Source organism: Zeugodacus cucurbitae, chromosome 2 (assembly GCF_028554725.1).
Source record: "Zeugodacus cucurbitae isolate PBARC_wt_2022May chromosome 2, idZeuCucr1.2, whole genome shotgun sequence".
In the NCBI taxonomy this organism is placed as follows: domain Eukaryota; kingdom Metazoa; phylum Arthropoda; class Insecta; order Diptera; family Tephritidae; genus Zeugodacus; species Zeugodacus cucurbitae.
This window is the reverse complement of record NC_071667.1, coordinates 78491122-78511944: the sequence shown is the minus strand read 5'-3', so window position 1 is coordinate 78511944 and position 20823 is coordinate 78491122. Positions and strand designations below refer to the sequence as shown.

The following is a 20823-nucleotide window of genomic DNA, read 5'->3' as shown; positions in this document are numbered from 1 at the left end:
TGCTGTAAACTTGTATTGGTCGGCAAAATGGCACTGATGACAGGGTTGCTGTTGCCTGCTGGAGGAATGCGACTGAACCTTGCGGTGTTTGCGACAACAACAACTGAAAATACTTCCAACTATTGAAGTGCCTCAATGTACCAAGGATTTAAAATTACTGCCGAACACACAGGAACACCACAAAATAAACTCACATACAGATATACAATGCAACCAAGCAGTCGAGTTGGGTCATTCCCACATATACATTGACATAAAGTTGCCACACCAACCAACCAACCGAGCGCTCGTCGTAATGAGAAAGTGTTTGAAATTGTGCTCAATTACTGGGACATAGTCATACAGCAAATGTTGTGTTTTAAGCCAATGTTAACTGTAAGACTGTGTCTTAGTGTTGTGCCCGCCATCAGCAACGTGGTATCATCCTACCTCCGACAATCTCTCCAACAACAACAACGCCGCTTCATAATAAATAATAACAAAAGAAGAAAGAAAATTATGTGTGCTATGTAGGTGATATTGGTTTCTAGTTTGTAATTAAATGTGCAATAACAAAGGCGTACAAAGTCCCGTTGACTTCTAACAAGTGGAATAAACTTCATGATGATCAAAACACAGAGGAAGACAAAGCAAAGAAAGCCACAGGAAAAAAGAAAACAAACAAGTGTCTCTGTTAAAAATTAATTAAGTGAATGTTGCATTGTATAGCCGTACATGCGCCAGAAACACTTAAATTGCTGTAAGTGCTGGAACGATTGTGTGGAAGAGGGATTACAAAGCGTATTTATTTTGCTTCTAATTTTACGAAAAGTGGGACGATCCTTATATTACTTCACCTTTTTTTGTATGAAACAAAATAAAAAATTTATTGGAACGTAGTTGGGGTTTATAGTTATAGAGCTTCTTCAGTTGGTGCTGTTGAATGTTCAATGCGCTGTTATAAGATGACCTATATCTATATACTTATTTAATATTAATTGCATTATTTGTGATGTAAATATTTTTTTTTTGTTAATCTTTTGGGAGCGCTCCTTTTCTATTTTTTGTTTGTATCTTGTATCAGGGGTCATATATAACTCATGTCTGTAATAATTTGCTAATACTATACTGTTGTCCCAAGTATCTGTACTACTTTTACATTGACCATCTTCGTTATCGTCTTTCTTATAGTTTTTTTTCGCAAATCTAGTAACACTGTAAAGAACATATGATGATATTATTCTAAAAAGGCGACATTTACTCAAATATGGAATATGAAGGGTTTTTTTTGTCACAAAGACGAAATATCGGATGTACTCTATAATTCTATTGTCAAGACCGACCGATTCATCGGCCTTGGTATCGGTATCAACCAAAAATTGGCAATCGGTCGGACACTATCAAGAAGTATCCAATAAATATTTGACATTAAGAATACATAAAGTATGGATTTTAGGATTACCGATTTCCATTATTTGACCTTCGGGACTCTGCTATAAAGGGTAATCCATTTCGAGGATCCCTACTTTTTTAAAGAAAAGAAAATTAAATTATTTATAATGGGGAATTTTCATTATCATTCTTTGGCATTTATTTTTCGAAGATTTTCCGTTGAGCCCAATTTTTTATGACTCCTTCTAGAATTTCGACTGGTAGCTGGCGAATGTCACGTGTGATGTGTTGACGGCTACTCTCTCACCGGCATAATTTTTGAAGAAATATGGACCTATGATTCCACCGGCCCACAAACCACACCAACCCGTTGTTTTTCCTGAATGAAATGACAGCTTTTGAATTGACAGTTTTGCTTGTTGACATACCCATTGAAGCAGTTGCTTCGAAAACATCGGATCTTCTTGGAAGTTTTCAATAGTCCATAGAGCGAAGCGTTGTCGCTTGGGTAGGTCGAGCGGCTTTAGGTTATAGTACAAAATATGATGCCACAGTTAGATAGATAGGCTTTATATAAATAAATAACATGGAATGGACTTCGTAGTACTGTGCTTTCTTAGATTTTTAATCCTCTAAAATTGTATTATATATATTGAGAACTGTTTCTAGAACGAGGACCCAGCTAACTTGTTTGATAGTGTCGAGTAAGCTTGGGAAATTTTATGGAAAGAAAGAAAATCAAACAGTACTCATTGTAAACTGATTACCTTAAATGTTAAAATCTTACCAAACCTAATAATGGTTTAACAAATTATTTTCAACATTTTATCAAAAGCTTGCACACGATTTATCATACGACTACCACTATTAACATTGCCGCTATCTAAATCGAACCGAAACCAGCGACTTCAAGTTTAACCTTCAACATTTCATTTGTAATATTTAAACACAATTTAGTAAGCAGTAGATAATACTCCACACAAAGTATTATAGCTTACCATATCTAGTGTTAATTCATGGAAAATCAAGGATCCCTAACCCCACAGTGTTGCATGCAACGTTGGCAAATCAACAGCTAACCGTAAGCTGACGCTGTTGTTGTGCTTTAAATCCAGCTCATCTCCCAGCTAAGCATAAAATTTGAGACACAGACACACTTGCACTAACCCTGATGCCACATACTCGTTCGTGTACTTGCTCACGCTATCTGCAGCGCCGCCGTAGTGTAGGCCGATAGGCAACGGAAATTTGAAGCCAGCCAGCCACGGAGCTGCAGCGGAAGGTTGAGGGTGTAAATTGAAATTGTGTGTCGGCTGGGCGATGTTGATAACAAAAGTGTCAAAACTGCGATGATGCTGCAAGCGAAATGAAATACTTGGCCAATTTGCAGATAACTACCGAAGCTTTCTAATTAAAATTCAGCATTAATCCAGATGATTCAGCAGCTAGTTAGTTTGTAGGTCGGTCGGTTGGATATTTGGTTGTTGGTTTGCTTGCCATCATTTTCACAGCGATTGCATCGATGGTCTGTCGCGCACGATGGAAAAGCAGTTGAGACAGCGATATTCTATGCCGTTAAAGGGGATTTTGAGTGCGTGCGAAGTATTCTGCCGTTACTGTTTTTAAGACACATTAATGTTGGAAATTTATGCCACAACTGTAGGCAAAATGTTACTTGAAACTAATGTTATGAATTTCGGAACGCGACACAAATAGTTGCCTGGGGTATCATTGTTAAACTTTGACGTTGTACTGACTTTTGCCTTCGTCTTCTTGTTGTTGTTATTATTATTGTTGTTGTCTCTTATTACATACTTTGTTTTATCCACTCATTTCCTAGCACCATTCACTTTATGACCATACTTTTTTTGCCATACTGCATCCGTTGTGTTGTTGTTAAAGCCCAAAATATTATTGTCATAATTATAAAGACCAACAAATGACGGTCGTCCTAAGATGTTTGGGTCTAAAATGCTATCTCAGCACATGACTAACTCGGCAGCGCACACCCGCTCTCCATTCATCCGCAAATACTTGAGATTACTTGAATAATCTACGGGTGGCTAAGCAAACATTCGAATCAAGCCAAGCCGAACGCTGAGCATACGAGAGTTTGAGCGTTGAGTGACAACAGAAATAAGTCCGAAAATAAACAACAACAACCATTATGTGCATTCAAAGGAGCGGTGTCTTCGTGCGCGCCACATTTGCCTCAGACGTCTCATTTGCTGCTGTGGCTGCTGCTGCTGCCCTTTTATTAATCATCAAAATCACAACTGAATGAAATGAAAATAAAGTGTCAAGTTTGTTGTGCGTTCACGGAAACGATTTAAGTGGCTCGAGTGTTGTGGGTATGAGTGTGCTGTCGGTGATATTTTGAGTCAGCTTTGGCAACAAGCCACCCATATCTCCCCATAAGTACGCTGCATTTATTTGGGTAGCTCAAATTCGAAATTAATCCCAAGTGTGTGCTGTGGCGTTAAGTCGTCTAAGGACGTCAGTTGGGGGTTGTCGCATTAAATGGTCAAACAGTGTCACATAATCGAAGTTCAATTTGTAGTACAAATGTTGTTGCGGTGAATCAGGTTTTTGTTTGCCGTTAAAAACTTCTGTCCAAATAATTTCAAACTTAATTATTCTCGATCCCGATTCTTATTGACGTCGTTTTAAAAACTGTGACCCAGAACCCTTATTAGGGAGATGTTCCGGATTAAGGAATAGAGAGGGACACTGGTGGACAGCCTATTGGGAGGTTACAATATTGAAAATTTTAGGTATGTGTTTGATCTCCCAAGGAGCAAACTAAGAGTGGGACTTTAAACATGTCACTGTAAGCTCAGGAAGCATCTATACAATCTAGTCATGATCTCATCAGAAACCCGCAGCTTCAGGGACTGAGGATGCAACTGAGGAGCGCATGGACTCTCTTACTTCTAGCATCATTCTAATATTCATAAGAGTGCTGAGACTAATGGATGCGAGGTAGACATCGGGAGGCACAATAGCTCTGGTCTAGTTAGTCTACTTAAATAATTATTCTGTTCTATTATACTTTTCTAAGAACTTGTACCAATTTCTTTAAAGATCAGCTTAGCATCCCGTGATGATAGATTCATTGAAGAACTTCTTCATCAAAACTGTTCTGTTTTCCAACATTCTCTTAATGGTTTAGCCGGTCGTTAACTTGTCCGGTCTTCATTCCTTTTAAGTGGCATTGCCATAGTGAAATAACGGGATCTAATTGTGACAGATCTTATACAACACCCTTATCTAACCGAAGCTATATTTTTTAGATTTTTTGGTCTACATTTTATTTCATTTAATGAACCTTCTCAAACTCTAACAATCAAAACTTTCCTCAAACCAAGATTTTCGAATTTTACCCAGAGATTCAAAAAAATTGCCCACTGTGCACGCAATTTCATGGTGGCGGTGCCAAACGCATGAAACATAAAGCAAAGAGGGTCGCTGCGCTTTTCCCGACAGAGCCAATCTACGTTGCCTAGCAGCGAACATTTCATTAGCGCGTATCAATGTCGACGAAAAGATTTGTGAACAGATAATACGGACTACTTAAGCAAAGTCGTCAAATAAAGATGAGCAGCACCACAGCGAGCCAACCAGCCAAGCTGGCACTTGGTACCCAAGTGCGCCGGCAAATAGCATTTTGCGCTGGCATGCTGAGGGGCGGGTGGATAAATGAGTACTATCAACACTGTGTTGCTTATTAATTTACTTACTATTTTGTGATTTTCTTCTTTTGCTTTACAGTTAATAGGCCGCCACTTTAGCGCGGAGTACTCAAGTAATAGAGTACAGAGGGTGAAGTGACAGCGAGATGGCGAGAGCATGAGTCAAGTGCAAACGACTTAGGTTTCAAGCACTTCTTCGGACACTTTAAGTGAGACTTTCGAATTTAAAATCGTTTCAATTTCGTTCACTTGACGATAAGTGCTAATAAGAAGATAATCCAAGCGCAATTTTTGCCGCAAAAGCTAGCTTTTGATGGGTAACCGCGCTGAAAAGTAGGCAATGTTAAATTTACATTAACCAGGCTGGACACGTTTTTATGGACGTTAATTTGCACTCAAAATCCATGGGCCGCTAGCCTTTTTTTCGCTACCTCTAGTTCTCACTCTCTCTCGCTCTCTCCTTTGTTTCCTCGTTTATGTGTACCACATTATTTATTGTATTTTTACCCCATCACCATCAAGTAACGGGGCTATGAATAGTTTATAACTTTGCCATCAGCGAATTTAATTCAATGGATCGTTACAGTTTTTATTACTTTATCAAATTACGTCAAAACGTCAATATTTCAATATTGCAAATCGCACGTTCATAAAGTTTGTCTACTTGCCGCTGACGTGATGCCGGCATCCCGTTATACCGTTATGCCTTACTGTCAATTATGATGACAGTGCATTTGCGGTACAATAAAAATTCGTTGCCATGACACATCCTCCGAAACGGTATACCGTTAAAACTGCCGTTGTCACTCTGCGCTCGTCGCTGTTGAATCGCTTGGGTAGATGGCGCTGATAATTGGCTCGCTGGTTGTCTGTCTGCTTGTGGCGCGTAGTGCGTATTATCGTTCATTAAACTATTGTCCTGCACTATACGGCGTGGAGGGTGGGGTGCATTGTAATATTGCGGTCGGTAGTAAACCCCATAAGTACTAGTACGTGGCATGGGTTTTGATTTAATGAATTGATATGAAATTGAGTTGCTTGCTTTTGGCAGTTCATTATTCATTCATTCATTCATTCCATTCATTCGTTGCGTGCGCCATTTATAGTTGTGTCCATGTATTAGTTGCAACATTCGAAATTACTTTGCTGGCATCATCATTAACTACAGCACAGTATACCCGTATTTCAATGTATACTTTTATTTTTATTTGATGAAAACGTTTATTTTATTGCCCTAATTTTAATTTGATTTCGTCATAGTCAGCGAGTCAGCTTATTTAATATTCTAATAAAAAGTTCCTCGCTGATATTGGTTGGTACCACCATTGATTTAGCATTTTGTTCTTGTTTTTTTTTTGCATATCTCAGGTAACCGTTATTTATACTTCATGTCCATAAACCAATTCAGACGACATATTAGCTACAAATTTAACGATACTCATAAAAGTCATCTCCTCCTCAGTATACAACAAAACATAATTGCTTTTTTCGTAATTTATTCATTACTTTATGTTTCTAATATAGATCATGAATGACAAATTATTGCACAGTTAATATTTAAAAGTCACTGAGTTGTAAATAATTGATGAATAAATGCAAATAAAAGGTTTTATTTCCATTATATTTCTACTCTTTCCTATTTTTCCTTTATTGCCTCTAAAAATTTTAACCATTCATATAGATAAATCGACTTCCGTCATGTCCAATAAAACAAGTTTTAAAGTGTACATCCAACAGTTTTTATGAAACTGAAGAAATTAGCTTTAATATTTATGTATTTTTCATCTTTAACTTGGGATCATGATAATTTCCATACATCTTCAATCTGGAGACGATTATTTTATGGGGAAATGGTTGTTGAAAATTTTATTTTTAAACTGTATCTCACGTTAGAACAGGTTCTATAATAGACTAAATACGAAAGGGCTAGGGAAGTAAGGATCCGACTTGTGTGGGTATCCGGTCCCCCCCGGAATCGCTGGAGACTGCAAAGCGTACCAGTTTGCAAGAGAGGGTACCTTAGCAACATTGACGTCGGAGTGGAAGCGGGTGGGTAGTCCGTGTTCTATTTGCGCTAGAGCACTGGACACACTGACTTCGAGTGAGCTCGTCATATGCTGCACAACAACCAGCACCTGTGTTCTTCCAGCTTAGACAAGGACGAATAGGAATTATCCAAGCACTTCAGCTTCCAGCCTTCGCCAGACTAAAGATAAATCACCTCGGTAGGTACACCTTCGACGAACCTAGTGAAGTGGCTGGACTCGACATCAGCCGACTTAAGAACTTTGTAATAGAGTCCAACCGCTTTGTCGATTCGTCAGGATTATTTGGGTTTCACAAAGGACAGTCGAAGCTGTCTAAGTGAGACTCTCTGCAGTTGTCCTATATTTATAAGAGCTGGAGAAGTTATTAGCCGGTTTTACCCAATATTGACATATAGCCAAATTATTAAAAGAAAAAGATTCCCTCTGAATTTCTATAAACTATCTGAGAGATTCAATATTTTCCATTGCTACTGAAGTCTTCATGTTCGATATCTAAGGCCTTCAAAAGTTATAGTACGATTTCGACAATTTATAACTGAATGATGCTACACCATTTTCACAAAGTTTTATTCCGATCTTCAGAATAAAAAAATGTGTTATATGGGAAATGGACGTGCTTGCCGGGCGGTCAAATTCACCCATTTTCAAGATACTATATCAGGAAGTCAAGGAAATACTACATAGCAGCCACAAAGATAGCGAGAATACGAATAGCCAATCGAAGACAGATATCATTAACTTATGATAATGAATTATGAAAGATGTATCATCTTTTGTATTGGAGAATACTGTTTCTTTTCTTTATTCTTCAAAACATCGACCAGTTGGTTGTAGGAGTGTTAACTTAGGCAATAGTTTGGAAGAGTTATTATGTATGTATATAGAGACGTTCTCTTCTCACTCCGACCTAACAGTTTGATGTATCTATAAATACAAATGAAAGCGGATATTTGTTCCAAGAAAATAATTATTTAAATTGGTTACAAGATAAGCACATTTTGTAGCTGCAGCTTTTTAAGCCATTGTATCTATCAAATCAAGAGGCAAGGGATCTCATAAATGCATAACATTTCTTTGATGTTAATTTTCTTTTTTTTTTATGGAAAATAAAGTCTCTTCATTCTAATAATGAAAACCGAAATTTCGAGGCTGGTTCATTTTATGCCAGAAAATGAAGTGTTTCAAACCCAGTCAAGCAGAATTTTATGTCCAACCCATACGTTGTATATATGAAGTTATAAATATAAACATTTTTTTAGAATGTCATGAATTTTATTTACGCCTTCGCCTACAAAATGTCAAATTCTCAACACAAGTTTTACACGAATCTTAAACAATAATAGAGAAACTTGCCGAAATCACAGCTGCAATGTTGCAACATCATCCTATTAAACTTTCACAATGAATACACCCGCATTCATGCTCCAACATAGAGAATCATTAAAATTCATCATGTCACACGCAAGTGTTTTTTGCCATGAAATCATTTGTTCCGCCAGCAATAAAACTGCTTGACCATGGCAACCTAAACAAAGTTCGAGATTGAATGAGATTTCGCAAGGCAGCCAACCAGCCGGCCTGCCAACCAGCCGTTGGTGCGTCCGTATTCAAATTCGTATCACAGTCAAAGGTTTTAATAAACGAATTTTATGGCCAAATGCCGGTCGCATGCCAGAACTCAAAAACATTTGCAAATAAAATATCGGCTCCTTGGCGAGTTGGCATTAGGCGGCCGTAAAAGAGATGGAAGGAACCTTTGAGTACCAGCCGGTGCTTTGGGTTGGTGGGTTAGCGGGCGGTGCTGACTTTATGACAGTGGGGGTCGACTGAGTGCCTTGTACCTTTTGTCGTTAGCAGAGGCATTCACATGTAGATGTGTGTCTGCTTTGGTATAAATCTTGCGCGTGGTTGGGCAGCGGCGCACTCATCGTATTGCTGTTGATGGTCGCAGCTGGTCGCAGAGAGTCCTTTTTAAAAAGAAAGCACAAAATGAAATCCTTTCTCTCCCTTTATTTACAATATAAACAACACTTGAATTTTGTCTTGTATAATCACAAAACAACTCTGCGTATGAACGCAGCGGATTGGAACGGAAGAGCGGACTCGAGCTCGTGCGCGCACGTACGTACGTAGATGGGAATAAAAGAAAGATAACGGCGCTAGCAACGGTAGCAATAATGGTAAACGAACGACAAACGACAGGGATAAGAGCAATAATAATAATAATAATAATGAAATATGCTTGCGGCAAGAAAAGCGCATATTGGTAATGCTATCTGCGTACCTACATCATCAACTGCTTGAACTGACTTGGCTTCTTGTCTGCGGCAGACACACTCAACATACACAGGAACCCACACACATATTACATATGTGTGTGCATATGCAGCTCGGAGTGAGTGTGTGTGGTGTGAAACTGTACATTGTTAGGGTTTGATATGCGATATCTGCTGCATACCCACACACGCATACACATTTTGTCCTTTGAGTGACACAGCGAAACCGCAAATTAATTACAAAGCGTATTCAAACAGTTATTGACCATAATTCATTAACCATACCAACCGCTAAAACGAGCGCAAACCGAACTCCGAACCTGAACCTCAACTGCACGAAACCGTCCACATTCCACCACCACAACGGCATAATTTAACTCTGATTGATGTGTGTAATAACAACAGTTACAGGCCGTTTGAAAGCACCGAAGAAATTAATAATTTAATATTTAACCACAAAGCAAAAGCGAAGAAGAAACTGTAGCTGTGGGTTTTGTCGGCAAAACCGCTGCCTCGACAGGCCGCATTTTTTTTGGAATTTTTCGTATTCTTTATTGCAAATTACATCAAATTAGTGTAACAAAAATGCGGTCACATTGTGCGGAGTCGTTTGCCTTCGTGTGTATATAACCTATAAATTTTTGGCCACAAAGTTCCAAAGTTCGGTTTTTGTGTCGTCAAGTAAATTTTAATATGTTTCTTGAATATTTTATTGCTTTTAACTTTGTGCCGGCTTTCAAGCGCCGAATGTTGCTTCAATTAACCCTTGTGCACATTAAAGTATTTATTACGTAACAAATGTACGAGTAGTTATACGCCAGCTGTGCGGTGAAATAGTAATGAGGGAAATTTTGATAGTATTTTGTTTGCCGGTTTTACACTTTCAACAGTTGGCTTGATTTCTTTGTTTAATACACATAGTAAAATTCTCAAAATTTAAAACATAAAAATTTTGAGGTTTCCAAAATTAATTTATTCATTAACTTTTATATTAGAAGTTTGCTGAATTACATTGAATTTAATTACAGAAAGGTCCTTTGACTTCTACATCACTAGCTGAATGTTGGTATGGGTCAATTTGACCGATAGCTTTAATTTTTTTTTATTTTAACTTTCCACAACATATGTCAACATTTTGTCCTAACCCCTAGTCTTAGTTTTCAACAGTCCCATTGAGCAAATTTTCAATTCATTCGTGTTTACTTTGTCAGAGATTTTCACGTATCGCTTTACATACTTCGGTATGTTCTGAGATGAGATCCAGGTATAATTATCCGGGACGAAATCGACTGGAATCCATTAGGTAGCCGAAGGAAAGGCCGACCGCTCTAACCAAGAGGCGAAATTTGGACATCAAAATATGCAAGGTCCAAAAAGTTGGAGTCACATCAAGAGGCTAGTACAATATCGAAATAAATGGAGGAATCTTATTGTAGCCCTTTGATCCCCAGCAGAGCCATATGATACAATATATATATAATACAAAAATATACTTTCTATGGAAAGCTCTCAATCAACTCCAGCTTTTGGTTAGCTGAACACTGCAGTGTCTGCTATTAAGGTAGCAGTAGATGTACGGCTTCTTTTAGAGTGATGTGTATTATGCGATAGCAGAGCGGCAATACTAATCTAGAGTTGGATGACACAACGCTCGAACCTTTTCCCAACTTCCGAGCTTTCGGCTTGTTAGGGTGCCTTGCGTGGAACATACAGAACTGGAGGGAGCTCGGCAAATGTTGGATGACAACTAGAGTCTGGAGTTCGATGACAGTATGCTCGGGGTTAATTAGGGAATATCTATCTTCTTTATTAATAGCTTCAACCAACTTTGCTATCCGACTTGTTTGGATAGTTGTCTAGGCAAAATCATTGGAAACTGCAAAGCCGCTGTTCGTGTTCCACTTTCGTGTAATATACAAAACTCTCGGGAGTTCCGCAAATGCTTGACAACAACCAGAAATTGTGCAGTTGTGAGGTCTTTTTGGACCGGAGTGGAGTTTAAGAAATCCTTCGAACAGCTTTCATTTGTAGTAGTTTCCTTCGACTCCTTTAAGATCTTTCCATTTGTTACTATCTTTTATGATTTTTTAAGTCACAACAGACTGAGAATCGTGTAAACTAAAGATATCTGAGTTGTTTGGGATACTTAACTACTCTTGAGCCATATTAAAGCCTCTGTCTTTCTGAACGAAATTAGGATTTTTTTTTATAGAACTCATTGAGTCATACTCCTAACATCAAACAAGTTTCTCTTTTAATCGGTTTATATATCAATCTAGTATCCCACATTTTAAATAATTAAATAAAACTCTATTAATTTTTAAAGAAAGTCTCGCTAAGTAATATCCAAACATAATAAGATAAAACTTAAGATTTTGACCTTACATAAAGTACATTCAAATTATTATATAAATATGAAATATTCTGTTTCTGCATATTAAAAGCTAAAAGCGTTCTTTGAAAATAAGCACTTGCCGACTACATGAACACACATAAACAAAGATCAAAAGACTACACCATTCTACGAAAGTGCTTATTTGGAGGCTTAGTTATTGTGGTGGGCACAAGGTGCCCGATTCATGCGTTACGTATACGCAGTGGCGATCATTAAAGACAACCGCCTGCACAGTTACCCACATATATTTAATTTGCAGCGCATAAATGACAGTTTTATTGATAAAGTTGGGGTGTAACACATACCTACACACACACAAACCACATAATATTTATTACACACGCTGACCACATTTTCACAGCTACTTTCGACGACATGGGAATCGACATAACAACATATATGTGGGAATATACTATATGAAAGTTCTAGTAAATATGTGTTTGAATATACTTTTCAAGAGTTTGCCACACCGCGAAGAAGTCATAAATATATGTACGGGTGTGTGATTATTGTCGTTATGTTAATAATAAAGTTTTTCCCTACAATTTTTCATTTCAGGCTCTGCTACACACTCACGATGTTGTCGCTCGAGACGTTTACGGTGAGGAGGCACTGCGCGTCACACCACCACCCATGGTACCGTACATTAATGGCGACGAAATCGATAATGTGGACAATGGCGAGTTGCAGCATGTAACCAGAGTACGTTTAGTGCAATTCCAGAAGAACACCGATGAACCGATGGTGAGTAGAAGCAAATAGAAGCAGGCAACACTCGTAGAGAAAAGCGTCTGTTCTTAGTGACAATTCTGCTATTTACGATGTCTCTGTATGAATGTGTCTCTTAATAAAATTTATGTGTATGTGAATATATATAGATATAGATATATATTTACAATAGCGAACAGTTCTGTCAACTCAGCACTAATTTTATAATTGTATAATTTTCTTAAGGGCATAACGTTAAAAATGACCGAAGATGGACGTTGTATTGTAGCTAGAATAATGCATGGTGGCATGATACACCGTCAGGCAACGCTGCATGTTGGCGACGAGATACGCGAAATTAATGGTCAGCCTGTACAACATCAATCTGTGGGCCAATTACAACGCATGCTGGTAAGTGCATACACACATGGACATTTTTTTCATTTATTTATGCTTCGTTAATGGTTGAATAAATCGCCGTAATGAGTACTTATATGCTTAACTCATTTCTTTATTTATTTTATTTCGCTTTCTCTCTCTCTCTCTCTGTATTTTTGCAGCGTGAAGCGCGTGGTTCGGTTACCTTTAAAATAGTTCCTTCTTATAGAAGTGCTCCACCACCCTGTGAGGTATGTGTAAATTTAATCAATTATCTTAAATTAAAATTAAAAAATATGTATAATAGCTTACGCCGATACCATTACTTTTAGTTTAGCGCATGCAAAATTGAAAATAAAAAAATTGCAAAAAGCCAACAAAAACAAATATATAGTAAACGCGCACATACACCACGAAGTATCGACACACTTAAGTATTGATTTACAATTAAATGCACTTAACTATTTAATTATCAGTTAGTTTGCGCACAATTTCATATTTCTACTTTTTTATTTTACAATAATTGGCTAATCTCAATTTGATTTAATTAGTTAACTTTTATTTTCGGTATCGAATTTCCTATCAATTGTAGTTGATTTCTCATAGTAATGTTTTTCTCATATTTTCCATTAACATTACTTTTACATTTCTACACTCATAAACAAATGCAGCTTTTCAGGATAAGACCAACTCCAGTACTTGTAAGTAAAATCAACATCATTGTAGTTATTTCTATTAACTGTTTATGTAGAAGAGTACCGGATCATGAAAGACAATACATATGTATGACATGGACTAAATACACTTTTCGGTAACGGTAGATTAGAAATTTATAAAAAAAAAACACTGAAGCGAATAAATTAAAATAAGTCCAGTAAAAGAAAACCATTATTTGTGCATTGAATTGAAATTGGTTTTATTTAGCATAGTTAGTTCCGATTTGGATGAAATATGCACCCTTTTGTTCGACAACTTATGACTAGTTAATTTTATGAAACCACTCTTATGGACACTCTCCTCCATATTGTCATACAACCGAGACAGTCGATTTCCACAAGTTTCTTGATTTTTTCACCAGCAAAATCATTCGCCTTAGAGAGGAATGTATGTATAGTATCCTATGACTCCACAAGTAGTACAAATGTAGTACAAATGGCCACAACGAGATTGCTGCATGATCTTGTTCTAGCCTCTTGATTTGATTCCAATTTTTTTGGACCTTAGATATTTCGATGTCTAAATTTCTTCTCCAGGCTAGAGCGGGTCGACCTTTCATTCGGCTTACTTGTGGATTCCAGTCGATAGCGTTCCGGTTGATTGTTTCTGGATCTCGTCTCAGAACCTACGCGGTCCAGCGCCATTTTCTTTTGAGGATTTTGGCCCTCAGAGGTGCTTGGCTTGTGCATGATCATAAGACCATGTTAGAGACGGTGACGGGCCAAAAATGGAGTAAAACATTGCGATAGCATTGGCTTGAGAAAAATTGTAACTTTTGGATGTCCAAGGCTGTGCGAATCCATATTTCGTAACAGTATAGAAGAGTTGTCTTAACATTGGAATTGAATATTTTTATTTTGAAAGAGAAGGAGATTGATGGAGGAGCTTCAGACCACATTGAGAGCGCCGACTTGACCATTTTATACAATTGGTAATGTCTTCTTTTAATCCTCCTATAATAATACTGCCCAAGTGATAAAAAGATTTTCCCGTTCTATGCCATCGACTTGAAAGTTCTGGGTGCAGGTAGTGTTGATGCGCATTTCCTTGGGTTTGTCGATGTTAATTTTTAGACCCACGTTCGCTGATGAATGGTGAATGCGTAAGAACCTCCCAACTAAGCTCCTGGACTTTCTGATAGTCTTCACTATCCATGTGTGAAGTCTAGCGTTGTCCTGATGGAATACTATTCCTCTCCTTTTGTTCCAATCTAGTTGCTTCTAGGGTATTGCTTCCTTCAGATGGTCCAATTGTTGTCAGCACTAGTTTGATCAAATAGAGGAGCTGCTAGGTATTTCATTCACTGTCAAGCCAATACCGGCTCTCCGAGATTCGAACACGACCATTTTCACTAGACGCTTGTTATTATTATACAGCGATTTGGAGATGGAAATTCGGTACATGAAGCTTTTTACTATTCAAATTTTCTGCCACCTGGCTTGCCTTTTCGTCTATAACGAATAAAGACTTTAAAATATGTACATAGTACTTTCTTTTTGATGGTGTTAATCTCCGTGCTCAAACATTAGAATTAAGCAACCACAAAACTGTCTGAAAAGTTTTGTTTTATACGAAATCTTATCTTTCCAATGCCACCAATAGTCGAATTATAAACCCTACTCTCAAAATAAATCAAGCTTTTCATAAGCAATTATAAGAATAATTTAAGGCTTTACAACAACAACATACAGCAGGAAATTTTATTCTAAATTGTATTTTATTCGAAATTGCTAAAGAAATCTTTTATTAGCCGCTATTAGCTTGCAACATACCCGTGATTGTAATTCTATTAGAGAGGAGTTAATTGAAATGAAATTCGCAAAAGTTTGTTTGAAATGTGTATTTTATTCTATTATATTTTTGAATACAAAATCACTTGCAATGCTGATTACTAAGAAAACGCATTTATATATAGTAATTACGAAAAGCTTAAAGACCAAAGACGCAATGCTATTTTTGTTGCCTTGCAAATATACAACACACTAAGACAGTTGGTAGAGAAATCAGAAAATGTCAAAGACTCGCTATAACGGTGCGCTCGCGCTCCTTCATACTCGTAACACCCACAAATTTTCACATACACACATTTACAGTTTAGTTACAAAAGTAGCGATGGTGCTGCTTTCAAAAACCTAGAGCCACCGAAGCGGCATTAGCAGTTAGTGAGCGTAAAAAGATCAAAGTGTAGCATAAACGTGTATTGTGTAAGGTAAAATGCGAAAGCGACATTTAATTTTTATCCTCTTATTTGCAGATATTTGTGCGTGCACAATTCGATTATAATCCTTTAGATGATGAGCTTATACCATGTGCACAGGCAGGCATCGCATTCCAAGTCGGTGATATTTTACAGGTGAGTGCATTCACACGCCACAACTACTAACTAATCTGATATATAATATACATATACAATAAGTGAGGCGTGTTAACGTGCCGAAAATATTCGTTTGTGCCTTTTGTGTGCAACACTTAATTTGTGGCATCAACCGCAAAATTCATTGATGCAAATATAATATTATCGCGCTATTAATATACGCTGCTACATCTATTTATGCTAAATTGATTTGTCGAACTGAAATTAATCTATTCATTTATATTTGATTAATCCCATTAATCAGATTATAAGCAAAGACGACCATCACTGGTGGCAAGCACGCTTGGATACAGTCGGCGGTTCGGCCGGTTTGATACCATCGCCGGAGCTGCAGGAATGGCGTATTGCTTGTAATGTTGCGGATAAGACCAAACAGGAACAAGGTGAGTGGCAAACATTAATATAATTAAGACACACAGCACGCTTCTTACCACACACACACACACACATTCGCTCTCTAATTGTGAACTGTCTACTGAGAAATGCGGAACTTCTTAAATGTAATTGGTTGTTGATTGTAAAATTTAACCTCTAACATCTAATATACTATCTATATAACTATATATATATATATGTATAAAGTATTGTACGTATATAATTTATATATGTATGTGCTGTAGTTGAAAAACGTATTTGAATTCGATTTGTTTAAAACCTTAACCCTTGTGTGCGTCTAAGTAAATATGTATTAAATTGATTTCCTTTAGTTTAGTGGTGACCCTGATGATTTAGTGTGTAATTTAAAGTAATTTTAAGCATTATTTTTCATTACCAAAAATAAAAATTTAATTATGCGGCATTGAGTTATACAAATTTAGCTGAATCGATAAACGAAAGCGCCAAATGTCAGCGGCATGAGAGACCCACAACGGGCAAGTCATGCATTAAATGAATGCAAAATAAACATGACTATTCAAATTCGTTAAAGAATTCAATGCCATTAATTATTTGCAACGGTATTATTTTATTTTTTTTAATTTCTGTTTTTTTAGTACCTACCATTTTCCATTTAATTTCTATTTGTATTTGTATTTGTAATATATGTAAATGTCTGTATGTATGTATTATATAGTCAATCATGTGCCTACTAGTTAAATCTGTCAATTGTGTTATGTTGTGATTGTCTCCCTTCTCTTATCCATATACTACATACAAATTATGAACTCATTGTAATGATGATGATGATGATGTTGTTGTAATCATGTTGGTGATAAACATATCTTTGATAATACAAAATGAAAAAAAAAATACAAAAAAAAAAAATCAAAAAATGTTGGTGATGATGATGATGAATAATGTACAATACAATAAAACGCATATTAACTGTTAAATGTTAAAACCAGGAGAAGGTGCCGCTGGCTGTTCCGCCCACGCCGATGGGTGTGATGGATCGACAGGTAGTTACCGTATAGTACAAACACCCATGCAACACCCTCTTATACCCAAATAATTAATAATTCTCACACGCAATCAACCCCCCACACACAAACGCACACACTCTTCTTACTCGTATATAGTATAATACATAACGTTAAATTTTCCAATATTAGATTGATTTAAACATTCTCACTTCGAAGCAAAAATCGTTACTTGCAAGCATATGCTCAATACTTGTTCACTTTTCAAGCGGTTTAAAGCCGTTTACACATTGCGTTTGATTTTAGTATTCTAGTTAAAGACATATAGATATAACTTAGCACACAATTTAGTAGCATTTTGTTTGCTTCGCTCGAACGCCAACACCCTTGAATATTACATATATTCTAATAGCTGTCACTAAATATTTATAACCACCTCGGTAGCTGAGGAACATTTATTTGTTCGGTTCAAATAATTAAGTATCATCCCGTGCACAATAAATTACATCCAATCACGCACATTAAGTTCTACCATATAATACTGTTAAAATGGTATTTATGAGTTGTTACGCCACAATTTGTACAGCGCTTTCACCCAGCATTCCACATTTAGCAACTTAACTACCAGTTGACCTTCCTTGTAGCGTAATTAATTGTAATTCTCATATAAATTATGTATTTATCTCTAATTAATAATATCACTTGGTTTACCCATTTTCATACTGCGCTTTTATCCCTGTCAAAATGTATATAAGTATGTAGTATGTTGATGTTTAAAATATTATCTTTAATTATTGCAAAACATTAATTATAGTAAAAAATAAAAAATTAAATTAAATTCAAATAAAATACTCAAATTCGTTGAAATTTAATATTATAGAGCTCTTAATACGGTTGATGTAGACAAAACATACATATTTTCATGGCAATATAATAAAAAAAAATTATGAAAAGTAAAAGGATATACTAATAATGTAATATAAGAATTTCATATCGCAAATAGTATTTAATATTTATGTACATATTTATATAATTTAATAATAATATAGTTTTCCAAATTAAAATATATATCATATTTCGCGAAATAATACAAAATAAATATATTTGGGCTGATAATCATATACTTAAAATAAATTTACCGAAGATTAATATTTGAAAATTTAAATTAAAATTCAGTTTTCATATTATCATATTTTTAAAGCGTAATTATAAGAAAACTTATTTTAAAATCATCATCATTATAACATTTATTCATACAATTTCCTATTTGCCTTAGTTCTGAGAGTATAAGTAAGGTTTTGGTGAATTGCGAAACGAACAAGCAGCTGACATACTATATTTTAAAATTATCGAAATCGATTAAATTTAATAAAATCTCGTTACTGTCCCATGTACATATGTACAAGGCCTACCAAGAGGAACGAAGTAATGTTAAAGTCAAACAAAATTCTTAATTTTGTTCAAAAGGGGTTCTTTTTTTATTCAGATAATTTTATGTCAATTATTATTTGATCATTGGCGAAGTGACCATCTCCGTTTACATATTTCCACCTGTTTACGCCAAACATTTCGCCTGGCTGGGCTATAGTGCACTGAATATTGTCTTCCTTTGATTTAACCCCAAGAGAAAAAAATCTAGAGGCGTTAAATCATACGATCTTGGCAGCCATTTTGCTGTTTTTTTTTTTTTGAAATTAACGAGTCGCCAAACTTTGCAGGCAATGTGTCCATGTTTAGACATGAAACATGAGTTGGCGCCGTCTTGTTGGAAATAGAGATCGTTCGCGACGATTCCGAAAAAAAATCGGTCAACGTGGTGTTATAATGCTCGCTATTGATGGTAGCGACATTTCCTGCCTCGTTGCGAAATAAATAAGGTCCGATGCCGCTATACCACACCAAGATTTCGCTCACCACAAGCTGTCACGGCATGAGCTGTCAAAATCACGTCATCCCTATTGTGACAAGAGAGCAGACTGACCGACAGAATAGCCTGTGGTGAAATACCGAATGTAGGAATACTTAACATTCACCTTATCGAATGTTTCATCATATACATACATATTTCGGATTTGAACCAAAACATAATTTTATTTTATTTTATACATTCATACATACATACTACTATCGTAGAAAGTGTAGTTCATTGTCGAATATTCAGGTCAAGAGTCAATCATATATAAAAAGGTCCAGTCTAATTTGACAGATAATTCTAGACAATTGAGCTAAGAACTTAATACAAAATTTTTCAATATGGAAGTAAGAGGTTCAATTCCATGAGATTTTAGAAGTTATTTTTATAGTTTTTCTTTTAAGCCTACACAACACTACGAACACTAAAACAACATTCATTACTTGAATCTGAAATAAAAATGGAGAAGATGGTAATGAAAGATTGGTTGCTGAAATGCGGCTTAGAGAAATATATAAGTAAAATAAATATAAGTTTCTTTGTTATCTTAAAAATATGTAATTTTTGATGTTCGCTTCAAACCACCAGTATGGACATTGCATTGCTTGCTGACTAAAAAAACTAAAGCATGTTAAAGCATGGGCAATATTTTTTTCAGCATGGAAACTTCATTGGGAAATACACACACTTCCTGAATTTGACTTTTTACATTTTCATCGTGAAACTTCATGAAATTATTGCTTTAATGCGCTTCTCTTTATTCACAGTAAATTGTTCGATCTTTGGGCGTAAGAAGAAGCAATGTCGCGACAAATACTTAGCTAAACACAATGCCATATTTGACAACTTGGATGTGGTGACATATGAAGAGGTTGTAAAAGTGCCAGGTATGTATTGATGCTAACGGTTTATTTCAATACTGGGTCTGAATATTGTTTTACTGTTAGTCGGTGATCCAAACTTTCAACGGAAAACGTTGGTTTTGCTTGGTGCGCATGGTGTGGGTCGCCGTCACATTAAGAATACACTAATCTCCAAGTATCCCGATAAATATGCATACCCCATACCACGTGAGTATAGCTTGTATGAGAGTTTAAGTGCAAATTGGAGATTGATTGTGTATTGTGTATGTTTGTAGATACAACGAGACCTGCAAAACCGGAGGAGGAGAATGGACGCAGCTATTACTTTGTATCGCACGACGAAATGATGGCCGACATTGCTGCGAATGAGTATTTGGAGTATGGTAGGTATTGCGCAGTGGAACCAGGAAAGAAGTTTTAAACTCAGAAATCGATATCAATATCTTCTAACGGTTCTAACAACTTTAAAAACAATTACCGTTATATATAAAATGTTAAATACTGCGTTTCTACTTCAGGTACTCATGAGGATGCCATGTACGGCACCAAATTGGACACCATACGCCGCATACACACCGAAGGCAAAATGGCCATATTGGACGTTGAGCCACAGGCGTTGAAAATTTTGCGTACCGCAGAATTTACACCCTATGTTGTGTTCATTGCGGCGCCATCATTACAAAATATCGCCGATGTGAGTTGATATCAGTTATATTTGAAGTATCAATCTT

The 20823-nt window shown here is 36.4% G+C and overlaps 1 protein-coding gene across 10 annotated transcripts in view; it reads left to right on the top strand.

The window, feature by feature from the left end:
- Positions 1-20823, top strand: part of LOC105213305 (peripheral plasma membrane protein CASK) — a 72408-nt gene that overhangs the window by 50952 nt on the left and 633 nt on the right. For 5 of the 10 annotated variants that reach the window (XM_054226018.1, XM_054226017.1, XM_054226023.1 and 2 more), the window contains 11 exons: positions 12341-12526; positions 12737-12901; positions 13051-13119; positions 13540-13569; positions 15840-15938; positions 16204-16342; positions 17303-17356; positions 19997-20116; positions 20177-20299; positions 20368-20475; positions 20611-20786. In XM_054226018.1, coding sequence (XP_054081993.1) covers positions 12341-12526; positions 12737-12901; positions 13051-13119; positions 13540-13569; positions 15840-15938; positions 16204-16342; positions 17303-17356; positions 19997-20116; positions 20177-20299; positions 20368-20475; positions 20611-20786 — 1269 coding nt within the window. The remainder of the gene's footprint in view (positions 1-12340; positions 12527-12736; positions 12902-13050; positions 13120-13539; positions 13570-15839; positions 15939-16203; positions 16343-17302; positions 17357-19996; positions 20117-20176; positions 20300-20367; positions 20476-20610; positions 20787-20823) is intronic. The other 5 variants (XM_029041021.2, XM_054226019.1, XM_054226020.1 and 2 more) reach the window with 3 other exon arrangements.